The sequence below is a fragment of the Typopeltis vanoorti genome, chromosome 1, assembly GCF_054136105.1.
Source record: "Typopeltis vanoorti isolate ZY-2024b chromosome 1, IOZ_Tvanoo_1.0, whole genome shotgun sequence".
Classification (NCBI taxonomy): Eukaryota; Metazoa; Arthropoda; class Arachnida; order Uropygi; family Thelyphonidae; genus Typopeltis; species Typopeltis vanoorti.
The window spans coordinates 162116450-162130941 of record NC_143549.1 but is presented as its reverse complement, the minus strand read 5'-3'; the positions used below and the strand labels follow the sequence as shown (position 1 = coordinate 162130941).

Here is a 14492-nt window from a genome sequence, read left to right as displayed (position 1 = left end):
CAGCCACCAGTATGGATTCTGCCACTCTAGATCCATGGCTGATCTCTTAGCCTATATCATCCACCACTGGATAGGTGGCACAGAAAGATTAGGGGAAATATGTTCTGTCACTCTTGGCATTTTCAGAGTTTGTAATTGTATCTGGGGCCTGCTATGCAAATTGACATTCTTTGGTTTGCCTGCTACCTTCTGTAATTCAATAGCCAGCTTTCTCTGCATTTATTCCCAACATGTCATGGTGGATAGCTCCCTCTCTCTTCAAGCTTTGCCAAAAATGCAGAAGCACTTCAGGACTCTATTCTATCACCTACCCCCCTCTCTCCTATAGTTTTATAGAACTACAGTACATTCCTTCATCCTACTCATTTGACAAACCATGCAGTCGGTGATGGATTTAAGGTTGTTATTATCCATAAGGTATAGCTGTTCAATGTTATAGCACTGGGTAAATATTATGTTATCTACACAGAGATGGAGGCCTCTTGTAATGTTAGGAACCTAATCATGTCCAGCTTATGCATAAATCTGTCCCACCAATTCACACCATATTTCAAATCATCTCCAAATCATTGAGTTGAATGCCAATCTCTATACCACCATCCTTAAATGGGAGATGAGAATAACCTAGCCACATATGATTAACAATATACATCTTCAATACACAAATTCTTACCAGAGTGTGTAAGTCCAACTATGAAATTTGGAGGAGGGGGCAGTGTGATGTATGATCCTGTTTTTCCTGGTTTGGACTGGGACCTCTTTTGTGGTGCCATGAACACTGAATTCTGAGAGATTCTGGACAATGCAATGCTTCCCACTTTGTAGCATTTCTACAGAACTGACCATTATCTCTTTCAGCACTATGTCGTAAGACTGCTGCTGTAACTGCATGGTTTGTGGATATGAACATCACCATACTTGACTGCATTCCTGTTGGGAGACTATGTAGTGCTAAATATAATGTCCCATTTACACCATATAATGTGGTGTTTTGAAGAGCTTTCTTCTTGGTGCCTTGTCATATGTATTTTCCAGATCAACAAAACTTAAATACACATCCTTGTTATATTCCCAAGACTTCTCAACTATTTGTCTTAAAGTGAAAATCTGATCCTGACAACCTCTATTTGGCCTGAATCCAGCTTGTTCTTCACCAAGCTTCCATTCCAAACCTTTTCTTAGCAGTTTCTCAAGTATACATACATAAATTTTACCAGGAACACTCAGTAGGGAAATAGCTCTGTAATTTTCACATTCAGTTTTTTCCACTTTTTTTAAAGATGGTACGGTACTATGAGAGCTCCAATCATCTGAAATTCAACCCTCTGACCAGGCCTTCTGAATTATGCAATGCAGCCACTGTAAAACGTTTCCTTCTTTCTTTTTTAATCCTCCTCTTTTAACTTTATGGTGTCAAAGTTTGAAGGTTTGAAGTCTTTTAATAATTTTCAATTCGAACTTGCAGGTGATTGGTCTACAGATTCTTCTAAGTATTCTTGTCTGTACATTGTGTGTGTTCTACTGGCCGGTTTGCCTGTTCTGAAGGACAAAAAAAACGAGTTTCCGGGAGAAAAAGCCCTCTACCTTCGCATGAGACCAACTAACTCACCTTTAGTCAAAAAGACCCAGATAAAGGTTTCTCACATCATAGACAGGAATTGAATCCAGGTCCCTTCCAACCAAATGCCCTTCTTCTATGACTGAACTATGGAGGCGCTTGTAAAACTTTTATACCTCCTTATTTGACCATTTCTGGCCAAATTTCATCTACTCAGCTGCGTTTCCATATTTTAGGTTTTTGATGAGTTTTTCTTACTTCAATTATGGATATACATTCCTGAGTGCCATTCCTGTTAGGAGCTTCTACCATAATGCTGACAATATTTGTTTCATTTAGCAGTCTTTCAAAATAATTACTCCAGAGATCTAAAATATATTTATCTTTATCATCTCCGATTCCTTTTACAGTACTTTTTTCCTCAATTGCTAAGTTTTTTAACTAGCCTCCAGAATATTTTTCCATCTTCCTGATATTTATTTTCTATGTTCTTACCATGACTTTTGTTTAGCTAGTTTTACACAGTGCTTCACTTTCTTATATTTTTCTCTGTATTCTCTGAGAGCACAAGCTGATTTATTTGCGAGGAACTTTCGATATGCTTTCTTCTTTTCCTTTGCTGCCTCTTTAACCATGGAGTTCTGATTTTTCTATTTTACAGATAATCTTCCCACATGAGGTTTTTCAAATGTTCCATACAGAATTGGGCTAGTGGGTGGGTGGGGGGGGGAGAGGATAGTATTACGGGCCAATTTAACTGTTTTTATGTTTTTTTCTTTCTGTGAAAAATAACCAGAATAAATGATGAATATGAATAATTCAAAAATGTTGGGAGGGGGCTTAATAAGGTCAAGGGTCTTTGTCAAAGGTGCACTGGTAAATAATGAAGTAAGGTCAACAAAGCTGACTAGGGAATGGATTTTTTTGTTGCTTAAGAAAGAAGAAAGAGATACAAAAAACTATGTAGTGATCAAGGGACAGGGGAGAAGGAAATGTTATGCTAAATGACCAACTTTTGAAGACAAAAATTAAAGAAGACAAGAAATTATATTTTCGTGTTTTCACATGAAATATCTTCACAACTTAATCTGATTTATAACCAAGTGATAAAAACACTCAACAACTAGCTCTAATCCAGAGTATTTTAATAATAAGATTTTACACCTTTTCAGTACTTGTATATGGTATATATGTGACTTCTATGGTATATATGTGACTTGTATATGGTATATATGTGTGTTTTGCATTATGGGATACTAAAGCAATTAATGTGAAGTCACTAACGTCTATATACAATAAATAGACTACTTGTGAAGATACTTCAAGCACAAATTTTGTTTGCTAATGCTTGGATAAATGATTAAACAAGAATATAATTTCTTGGCATTTTTAATTTAATTTATAACAGTGAAAAACCTTTGAAGAAGTAAATGATTTTCAGTACCTTGGTTCTTACATTGATACTCTGACATAGTGAAAAGAAAGCACGAAGCTCTCTGATTCCATAAAAGCCTAATTAATATCTGGAAATCCAATGTCACCACCACAAATACCAAAATTTGTCTGTACAAAAACCACTAGTCAAGCCATATTTACATATGGTTCACAGATAAAGAACATCACCACTCAACGAACAGCTAATATATCATCAACAGCTTTGCAACAACATGTCTTCAATCAATACTAGGATACATATGAAAAGATTACATTCTCGAAGAAAGCCAGCAAAGACCCCTAATAGAAACAATTCAGAAAAGTCAGATAAGGTGGTTGGGACACCAACTTGGACATCCACCTTCGCCTACATTCAATGCTCATGTTCTCTATTTGACCAACTAATGGACACAGAGGAAGACCAAGAAAACAGTTTGGCAATACATAAACTTGTTTTGGGAGATTAGAGTCATGAATCATCTAATGCAGTGGTAACCCCCCTCTGGAAAAAATGTGTATATAACTGGTGTACCCCTTGTATATATAGATAAAACTATAGTTATAGTTTTATCTATATATACAAGCTATATCGATAAACACAAGGAGTTAAATTGTTTACAATTTAACAAACATGTATAGACATGAACTACAGTGCTGCTTCATCACTCAGTTCTCAGAAATTAATCAGTATCAGTGTTGCCAACTTAGCGACTTTGTTACTAGATCTAGTGACTTTTGGGATCTCACAGCATACCTCCAAAAAATTTTACTATGATATATATCACACTTTGTGATGTGTGTATATATATATATATATTGTGATGTATATATAGAATGTATATATATACAATATATATATATATATATATATCACAAAACTGGGGTTCTTATCAGAGAAGCAATAAGAACACAGAACTACAGGGAGGTGAAGGCTTGAAACATGCCATGACATAAAAATCTGCAAGAGAAAGATGTGAGCAGCACAGGGGAGACAGTCAAGGAATGGCTGAAGTAAGCAGCATCAGAGTGCATACCAAGAAACAGGAGAATAAACAAGTAGAACTTAGCTGAATGAATAGCATGAGAGGCAACGATATGCTGCTCTGTTTCTCAGGAAAGAATGAGGTATACCTGGTCTTGAAAAAGTATACACATCATCAATGCCTAAATTCAAACTATTGTAGAATAGCAAAAAAAAAAAAAAAAAAAAAATGATGGAGACCATATAAAGAGAAAGGTAATCAAATATCTCCCATTGCTCATGGGAGAATTGTGCACAGCCTCCTGGGTTTCTTGGGATGAAGAAGTGGTAGAGAGGAGTCAGAGACGAGCAACCAAGATGGTGAGTGGTCTGTAAAATGCACCCTATGAGGATGGATTGAGGGTGTGGACTGCAGAAGTTGGTTGATATGTAAAAAAGAGGGGATACGATAGACACATTTAAGTTAGTTAAAGGGATTTATAGGATTAATGCAGGAGAAACGTTTCAGCACTTAGCTAGAAAGGACAGAACAATAGTTGTGAGCATTTTGTTAATGGTTTCAAGGAAAGGCATGATAGATTATGTGAATAGTTTGGGTCTCCTGTAATGAGTCTTCAGACTTCATGGAGGTGCCCATACAATAATAATAATAATTAACTGAAGAAGAAAAAAAAGGCAAAAGTAGTTAAAAAAATTAAAAATGTAATGCAAACCTATTTTTCCCAAAGCTGCTCTGTTTCTCAGGAAAGAATAAGGTATATCTGGTCTTGAAAAAGTATACACATCATCAATGCCTAAATGTGGCAGACTGTTAGACAGTTCTTCAAAATCCCTCCTCTGTAAAAGAATCAATCAATAAAAAAAAAAAAAAGTATATATATATATATATATATATATATATATTATATAGCACATTTTCTGTTTAATGGAGTGACCTACACAGTCTATCTTTTTGGTTACTAGTTAATGTACAATAAGGGCATATGATGTAACATTTAAGATAATATTTGATTAAAAATAAAATGAAAGCATTGCTCGATCTATCAAATATTAAAAGGGAAACTTACTTTCAGAACTTCAAGGTAATTGAATGACTAATTACTTCCGTTTCCTCAAATATACAACTGTAGTTAACTTTAAAAACTAATCTGTGTACTATAGTTAAAATGAAAATTTGATAACACATGTACACTGGAATAGTAAAAATGAAAAAAAAAAATTGAGAATTAAAAGACAAAAAAAAAAACAGACAAATTCAAAATAGAAAAATGAGAAATGCAGGGTTGTCCACTCTCATTAAATTTATTTACTATCTATCTCAAAGATATATGCAAAACCATTGCCAAAGAATAAGGTCTACAAATAAATGGCATAAATATCAGTCATAATAAATATGCAAACAATACTACTATTTGTGCAGAATCTAGAGTACAAAACTAAAACAATGAAAATAGGAAAAGATAAGGAAAAAAATTTAATAAACTTAGAAAATCATATACTTGAACAAGTAAAGCAATTTAAACATCTTGGCAGTTTCATTACTCACAACCTTAACAATACAGAAACAGTAAAACACAGACTTTGATAAGGATGGTCTAATATGAATAAATTAAATAAATTATGGTAAAATAATAATATTTCAAAAAGCCTCAAACTAAAACTCTATAAAACCATTATTAAACTTGCAGCAACATATGAATCTGAGACATTATTATTATTTTGTGCATGACACCTCCAAGGAGTCCAAAGACTTATATCAGTCTATATAAGTTAGGGCACCTAGTTTACAACTCTCCATCTCCACCACTGCCATCCGACATGGACTGATCGATTTTCCCTTTCAGTTGTTTCTGACCGTAGGTGACTTTGTAGGCATTTTGCCCACAAAGTATTGCTGGTGAGATTTTTTACAGGGTAGTTCACCATTGATTCTCCCCACCCCACCCCACCCAATTTTATCTGGCCTCGGGACCGGCATGTGGCTGGGACGTATTCATGGCTGTAATCTATGAGTGTTCACAGGGTTGATTTGCCTGTTCTGGGGGACAAAAAAACTCCCAATCTCCATATGAGACTGACTAACTCACTTTTAGTCGAAAGAGACCAGATAAAGGTTCCTCATGTCACTTATGGGAATTGAACCCAGGCCTTTCCGACCAAAGGGTTTCATATATACTGACTGAGCTACGGAGGCTCATCCAACATGGAGACTCATTCAAAAAAAGAAATACAGAAAATCTGAGCATTCAGAATGAAATGCTTAAAATAACAAATAAATAAATAAGACTCAGTAGTCAGAACGAATGAGCAACATCAAACACGAATTAAACTATAGAGAAGATATCATAGCTATAATTCTTAAACAGCAATTAAGATGGTTTGGACACCTCCAGAGAATGTCCTCTCAGAGATTACCAAATATAGTCTTGAACAGAATCATTGGAGGAAGATGATCAAGCAGTAGACCAAAAAAGAACTTAGACAAGTCTTTGAAGGATAAGTCACAATTATCAAACTTCAGAGAGAGAGATAACAAATGGCAAAAATTTGTTCATAGGGGAACTCAACCGATCATCTGATGGATAAGAAAGAAAAGAAGAAACAGGCAATTATATAAAAGCAACTATAAATTAATAAAATAATAAAAACCTGAGAACATTTGGCGAAATGAAGAATAAGTGAATGAATGAAGTAGCTCATCAATGATCTTACAGATGACTAAAGAGGAAGAAACAAAAGAAGGGAAAACATTCAATCAGAAACAATGTGGACAACTGACATTTTTTCATAGCCATAATGGAGCATAAATAAATGAAAATGAATAAAAACTTTATGGTATGAGGCTGTTTTGAACTATAGAGCAATGCTAAGAAGTAAAATGTGAAAAATGTGAAATCATAGAAGGCAGCAGTTTTCATATAGATGGCTACAAAGAGCAAGATTTATTTTGACTGACTACAATTTCAGGTTAATTTTAATATGATTCAGTTGTCAGATTTCTGTGATCAAGTAAGGACAATGGACATCTGTTGCATTAATGTTAATTTTGATTGCCACAGTTTCAGATATGTAATTTTGTCTCATTATCATTCAGTACAGAAACTTTTTCGATTTGTGCATGTAGTTTTGTTCTATTGCATGGGTAGAAATTTCAGTTGTTGAAGCTTCCTTTCAATATTTTTACACAGTCTTACTGAGATTATTAGGAATGGGAATAGTACAATCTTGAAAATGTTCATAAAATTTGAGACCATAATGACCTAATTGAAGAACCAATATGAAATAAATCAACTGACACAAAAACAATATACTATGTAAAAAATAGGAGATATAAGTAGCTTGCTATATAATTTTATATTTAGTATTTTGAGAAGCAACTTGAACTCGAGGTTCAACAAAATATACATATATAATAAAAAGAGTGCATTTATAGAGCATCTGAATACTGACAGTCTTTTCAACGACATTTACAATTCAAGTATTTCAGTTTATTCTTTCCACTGAGTGAAGAAGAGAAAGGAAAAGAAGGGTTTTCTAACAAGGACAAAGAATAATATGAAAAATTAAATTGCTATGAAAATAAAAGTCTTGTCCTGATCATTTAAAAATTACACTTTAATTGAATGCAAGTTAAAGAAATGCCCATATATATATATATATATATATATATATATATAGTCTGCTGGTTAGCCGCTTTGCAACTGTTGCCTGGGAAAGGAGTGTCCTGGGTTCGATTCCCGTCGCTGATGTGAGGAGCTTAGGATCTTTCTCAGACATAGCTAAGTTAGTCGGTCTTGGTTGAGGACTGCATTTTTACAGTTTATTTGACTTACATTTTTCTCCCCAGTTTATCTGCGATTTTTAATCCCGCAAGCAGGCAAACCGGCCTTGAGAACTCAATGCTTCTACAGACTTAGGATACACCGAGAGGCATAGGGCTAACCACCTTATCCTTGTGTACAGTTGCAGTTAAATGAATAGAAAACCCTTGACACCACAAGGTAAAAGAAGGAAAAAGGAAGAAAAAGAATATATATATATATATATTCTGATATAGATGGCAGTGCCAATATTTCAGTGAAGTCCATGGGTCATACCCAAGAAGTCTTAGTATCATGCCTCCATGTGGATCACCCCGGGAAACATGGTGTCGTAATGAGCCATGGCAAAGTTGATACTGAGCAAAGAACTGGCAGAAAGCTATAAAATGCATCTCCCAAGACGTTATGTGGCCAGTGTGGGAGATTAGGCCACAACCCCTCCACTACAATGCCAAGAAGAAGAAAGAAAGGTTGTAAAGCCAATAGCCAGAATGGGCAAACACTGGATGTGACTAAATTTCCCCAACTATATGACTACTCTGATCAAAACCATTTATGGAGACCAGAGCATGATGCAGTGGGGAAGCTTTCCCAAATAATAAGCAATACTGGAATAGCCCAAGGAATTCATAAACATAACGGTAATCAATACAATCCTCTTTTCCTCTATATAGGAACATTTACTTGTCAAACAATTATGTAATTCTTGCTGTAAGATGGTAAGGAAGACCTTACCATCTTACAGCAAGAACTAAAACATATTAAATGGGACATCATAGGTTTAAGTGAAGTTTGCAAGCAAGATGAACATTTAAGAAAACTAAAAAATGGAGACTACTTATACTATTATGGGAAAACTAAAGAACAATACAGAGTTGGATTTCTAATGATTGTTTTTTTAAGAAAACAATTGCACACCTTATAGAAAAATTTAATTATACAGATGAAAGAATAATAGAAATCACACTTAAAATAAACTCCAAACTTAAAATCAGGATCATCCAAATATATGCTCCCACCTCATCCCACACTGATGAAGAGATAGAAGCATTTTATGACTCACCGTAGCACACCACTCTAGACAAAAAAAGAAACAGCAATCAAAACTTTACTATTATAGTTTTGTATTCTGATTTTAATGCCAAAGTAGGTCATCCCATTCACCAAATAGACACAATAGGACCATATGTATACAGTACAAGCAGCAACTCAGGAATGGCTCTTACAGAATTCTCTATCAGTAACAAGCTTTACATTATGAATGCATTTTTTAAGAAAGCCCTCAAAAGAAAATGGACATGGAGAAGTCCAAATGGAGAAATAAAAAATGAAATAGATTAGTATAGTGTGTAACAATAAAGAAATAGTTCAAGATACGTCAGTACTAAATCAAGTAAAAACAGAAAGTGACCACCGACTGGTGAGGGCCTAAATTAAAATAAACCCTAAATTGGAAAGAATAAAATGGCTAAACAGTAAAAAATCATGAAGTTAAAACCTATTAAAAACAAGGAGGAGGATTACAAAGAAAAATTAATCAAAAACTAGACTTGATAAATATATTTGAAAAAGAAGAAATAAATAAAATAAGCAGAAACCTAATAGAAGTAATAATCTTAGCAGCCAACGAATTCACAAACAACAAAAAGACCATAAACTTTGAGAGGAAATCGTACAACTACTAAAAAACAGACGAAATATGAAACAAGACAAAAACTTAATTTCTAAAATAGAATATGCAGAACTATCCAAAACAATAAGGAAAAAGATAAGAAATGAAATAAGATCTTATAACATTAAAAATAGTAACCGAAACAATTGAAAACAATAAAAATATGAAAATACTAAGAAAACATTTATCAGTTGGCAAAAGTCAAATAATTGCAATAAAACACAAGAATGGAACTATAATAAGGAACCAAGAACAAATCCTAAGCAGGCTAGAAGAATTTTATAAAGAGCACTACAGTGATCCTCAATAGATAAATCAAATATAAATAACTCTTCTTCATTGCATATAGAATTCATCTCCCCATTCACTTCAGATAAAATAAAACAAACATTAAAACAAATGAAAAATGTCCTGGTGAAGACCTAATTCACATAGAATTAATTAAATGGGATGGAAATAATATCATTCACCATGTCACAAACTTACTAAATCTATGCCTAGAAGAGGGGGAAGATACCAGAAAACTGGAAAAATGCTACTATGATACTGTATTTAAAAAAGGGGACAAAGAAGAAGTAAAGAACTATAGACCAATTAGTATTCACTCCAATCTGTACAAAATTCTCACAAAAGTAATAACAAACAGGTTAACCCCTCTTCCAGACTCAAATCAACCAGTAGAACAAGCAGGATTCCATAAAGGCTTTAACACAATTGATCATATTCATGCAGTTAAACAAATAATAGAAAAAGCAGAAGAAAACCAATTGCCTCCCTGTTTAGCCTTTATTATGAAAAAGCATTCGATTCCATCAAAACTAATAATCAAAGCACTCCAGAATCAGGGAGTTCCTGGAGAATATATGGACCTCTTCCAGGAAATATACCATACTGCAACAGCAACAATCCAACTTCACACAAGTAGCAATTTTATTGCTACTTGTGTGAAGTTGGATTATTGCTGTTGAAAACCTTGAACAGCACATCAATGCTTTAAATGAAACTTTTACCTCCAAATTACATGCAGTCTAAGCTAAGCTAGAACAAATTGAAAACCAGAGCAACGCAAGCTCTACTTCGTGATCTAATCGCATCATCGGTAAATGACTTGATGGAGGCTAAACACAAAAAACTCAATGCCATCATTTGAACTTGCCGACATAAAATGGAAAATCATTACAAGAGGATATCAACAAACTAGCTGACGAATGCAACATCGATCCTAAGAATATCATCAGGTGCCATCATTTCGGGCCTATAAATAAAAGGAAGGATGGAAAGAACTTTCCACACCTAGTAAAAGTGACTTGCAACACGTCGATAAGCATATCAAAAATAATAATAGCGATCAACAACAAGTTCAAAGATACCTGTCCCCAATCACGCATACATGCACAACCAGACTTATCATTTGCACAAAGGGAACAAAGATGCCAGCTTCGAAGACAACTCGAAGAAAAACGTCAAAATGGTGACAACAGTTGGACCATCGACTATAGACAAGATAAACTGGTAAAAAAACCAAGTGATGCCACTAGCAGCCACCATGGAGACCATCATGCAGGCATCGCATAGGAAATGTGCAAGACCCATGCAGTCCAACATATGACTCACAAAACCCTACACATCCACTTCGCCAACATCCATGGCCTAAACTCCAACCTGAATAGTGTCCACTACCACCTACAGTCTACCAAATCCCACCTACTCTTCGTGACAGAAACTCAAATCTCACCTCCCCACAGCACCACTTATCTGAACCTTCCAAACTACTCACTCTTTAACAACTTTCATCCTAAGGGTGCCTGTGCATACATCCGCTCTGACATACCTTGCTAGAGAGCACCCAACCTAGAATCACCCATTCACCTTCTATGGGTAAAAATATCCCTTCCCCACTCAGTCCAATTCATCTGCTGTCTCTATCGCTCTCCCAACACAACCAACCACCCTGATCACTTTAATTTCCTCTCCCTAAAAATGGACTTTCTCCAATCCCACTTTCCCAACAGCGAAATCATCCTCCTAGGAGATTTTAACATCCACAAAACTAGCTGGCTTTCCTACTCCAGTTATACAGATCTTACAGGCAGAGATGCCGAAACATTTGCCATCACTAACAACCTTACACAACTTGTCCAGATGCCAACCAGAATGCCAGATAGCCCGAACCACTCTCCAAACACCCTAGATCTCTTCCTCACCAATGACCACTCCAAAATACATGAAAATAGTGAGCCCCTGGGCAATTCTGATCACAACCTAGTGCTCATCTCTCCCCCATGCAACAATGTTTACCCCCCCATACGAGTAGTTTGGCACTATAACAATGCCAAGTAGAACAGCCTCCGCAACTTCTATGCCACATTCCCATGGTTGGACTATTGCTTCTGGCCTTCCAACCCAAACATATATACCAAGCTTATTATTACCAAATTAATCCTTGCCGGCATGAATACATACATTCCACACAGAACTCTGAACTGCCATTCAATAACTAAATCCTGGTTCTCCAAAAGATGTAACAAGGATGTAGAGATGAAACACCAGACATACCACAACTGGCTGAAATCAAGAACTTCATCCTCCTTCTAAGCTTACACTGAAGCCTGTAATAGATGCAAAAAAAAAACAATCAACGCTTCCAAAACAGAGTTCGAAAGAGCAAAAAAGCAGGAAGCTAGCAGCCTGTCCAAACAGCAGCCGAGCCTTTTGGTCTCTCGCAAAGCAATCGGCCGTAACTTCTGTCCAACACTATTTCCCCACTATCATACCCAGATGACTATACTGCATCATCACCCACAGAAAAAGCCAATCTTCTGGGTTCATACTTTGCTTCAAATGCATGCATAACTCACGATGGTAAATGTCCCCCAACCATTTCAGACACCCAACATACAATGCCCCCTATATTCTTTTGCCAGGATGAGATCAGAAAAATACTGTCCAAATTAGCCACAAAAAAGTCTCCTGGCCCTGATGGCAATACCCCAAATTGTTCTGAAAGTTTGTGCTCCAGAACTGACCCCTATCCTATGTCACCTATATATATTCTCTTACTCCACTAGAATCTATCCCACAACTGGAAATTGGCCTATATTCAGCCCATTCCCAAGAAGGATGACAAGTCACTGCCATCCAATTACCGCCCTATCTCGCTTACCTCAGTCCTGTCAAAAATAATGGAAAAAATCATCAATTCCCAACTCCTACACTATCTTGAAGACATTCACCAAATAAATGACCACCAGTATGGATTCTGCCACTGCCGATCAACAGATCTACTCACATACGTCACCCATCTCTGGACAAATGATATGGAGAGGTTTGGCGAATCTCATGTGGTTGCACTAGATATCTCCAAAGCCTTTGACCGGGTCTGACACAAAAGCCTACTAAGCAAACTACCATCATTCGGTCTGACCCAGGACTTCTGTAGTTGAATTGCCAGCTTTCTGTCTGTACGCACACTGTGTGTGATGGTGGACAGCTTCCTATCCTCTCAGCACTCAATTAATCCTTGGGTCCCACAAGGTTCTGTCCTCTCACCAACCCTCTTCCTGCTATATATCAATAAACTACTGCAATTGACCTCCAACCCAATACACAGTTCTGCAGATGACAGCACACTACACTCCTCGCTTGCATTTGATAAACCTTACCCTTCACAACTCACCTAAACCTACAGAACATCAATCACCACCACCACCTCAACGCTGATGGGGTTCGGATAACCTCATAAATTTCACACCAATAAAACCCAGTTCTGTACTATTTCCCATAAACAAAGAACCATTTTTTCCCAGTGTCCTTTTTGATGATACCCAAATTTCCAGACAGTTTGAGATCTCACTTCTTGGAATCACCCCCATATCAAACCTCCCCTGGCATAAACATATCACAACCACTGCATCCAAAGCCTCAAAAACACTACGATTTTTCTTTCGCTCAAGATGTTACTTCACCCCCGAACAGCTATTAACATTATACAAATCTGCCCAGCTATTGAATACTGCTCCCATGTATGGGATGGAACCCCTAAAAGCTCTGTCAAAATGCTCGATTCGATACAGAGGAGACCAATTAGACTTATTAATGATCCATCTCATACCAACTCTCTACCCCCCACTTTCAGACAGATGCATGGTCTTTGCAGTATGTATATTCTACAAATATTTCCATGGGACATGCTCATCCGAAATAACATCAATAATTCCCCAGCTCAGCACAATGCTCATTGGAACACGTGCAGCTGCTGCACAACACCCCTTCACTGTACACCTAGAAACAAACAGGACAAGTTTCTTCTCCTTGTTGTGTCGGAAAAAAATGATGAGTCGCCTTTTTTTCCCACCCAACATTAAGTTATCTCAGAAGGAGTGGATAAGGACATGCTTATGCCTCCGGATGGGAAATGTACCGACTAATGTCCCAAGAACATGTAAATATCCAAGTGTGTAAGCTCTGAACAGTGTTAAAATAACCCATGAGTTTAATAGAGAATAGTTGTAAAAGAATTAGAATATAAAATCATGTATAAATTGCCAAGTAAATATGTATAAGCTAGAGCATGTTTTAAGCCATGTAAAAACAGTCCGTGGCCACGATGTCCAATCGGCAGTTGTCGTATGTGTGACGACACTGCCGAGTGAGGGAGCTGTTTTGAGGTATAAAGGTTTCGGAGGGATTCAAATCGCTCTCTTGTCTCCGGATTTCGTCGGCACTTAGTTTCCTGTCAGAGAGCTGTGTAGAGCTTGCCGCCACGTGTAGCAAGAATCCCCCCCTTGCTATGTATGCTACGTGGGCCAAGGCTGCAACTACAATGTATTCAGATCCATAAGAAGAAAGAGCCACTGATGAGATCAACGTCCATGTTCAAATCTGTGTATGAGTGTTTTCGGTTCGTATGGAAACAAAGGAATAGCAAGGTCGCCATCAGTGAAGATACTGTAAGCAGACCAGAGTATCCAGTTCAAGGCAAGAACGGTAAGCGTAAGATTTTCTTATGTTAAATGTTGGATTAAA

General features: G+C 36.5%; 1 protein-coding gene across 6 annotated transcripts in view; it reads right to left on the bottom strand.

Annotated features, from left to right (window-relative positions):
• Positions 1-14492, bottom strand: part of LOC150110589 (TBC1 domain family member 19) — a 476985-nt gene that overhangs the window by 265067 nt on the left and 197426 nt on the right. For all 6 annotated transcript variants that reach the window (XM_090395037.1, XM_090395020.1, XM_090395012.1 and 3 more), the window contains exon 9: positions 4688-4811. In XM_090395037.1, the coding sequence (XP_090251163.1) occupies positions 4688-4811 (124 nt within the window). The remainder of the gene's footprint in view (positions 1-4687; positions 4812-14492) is intronic.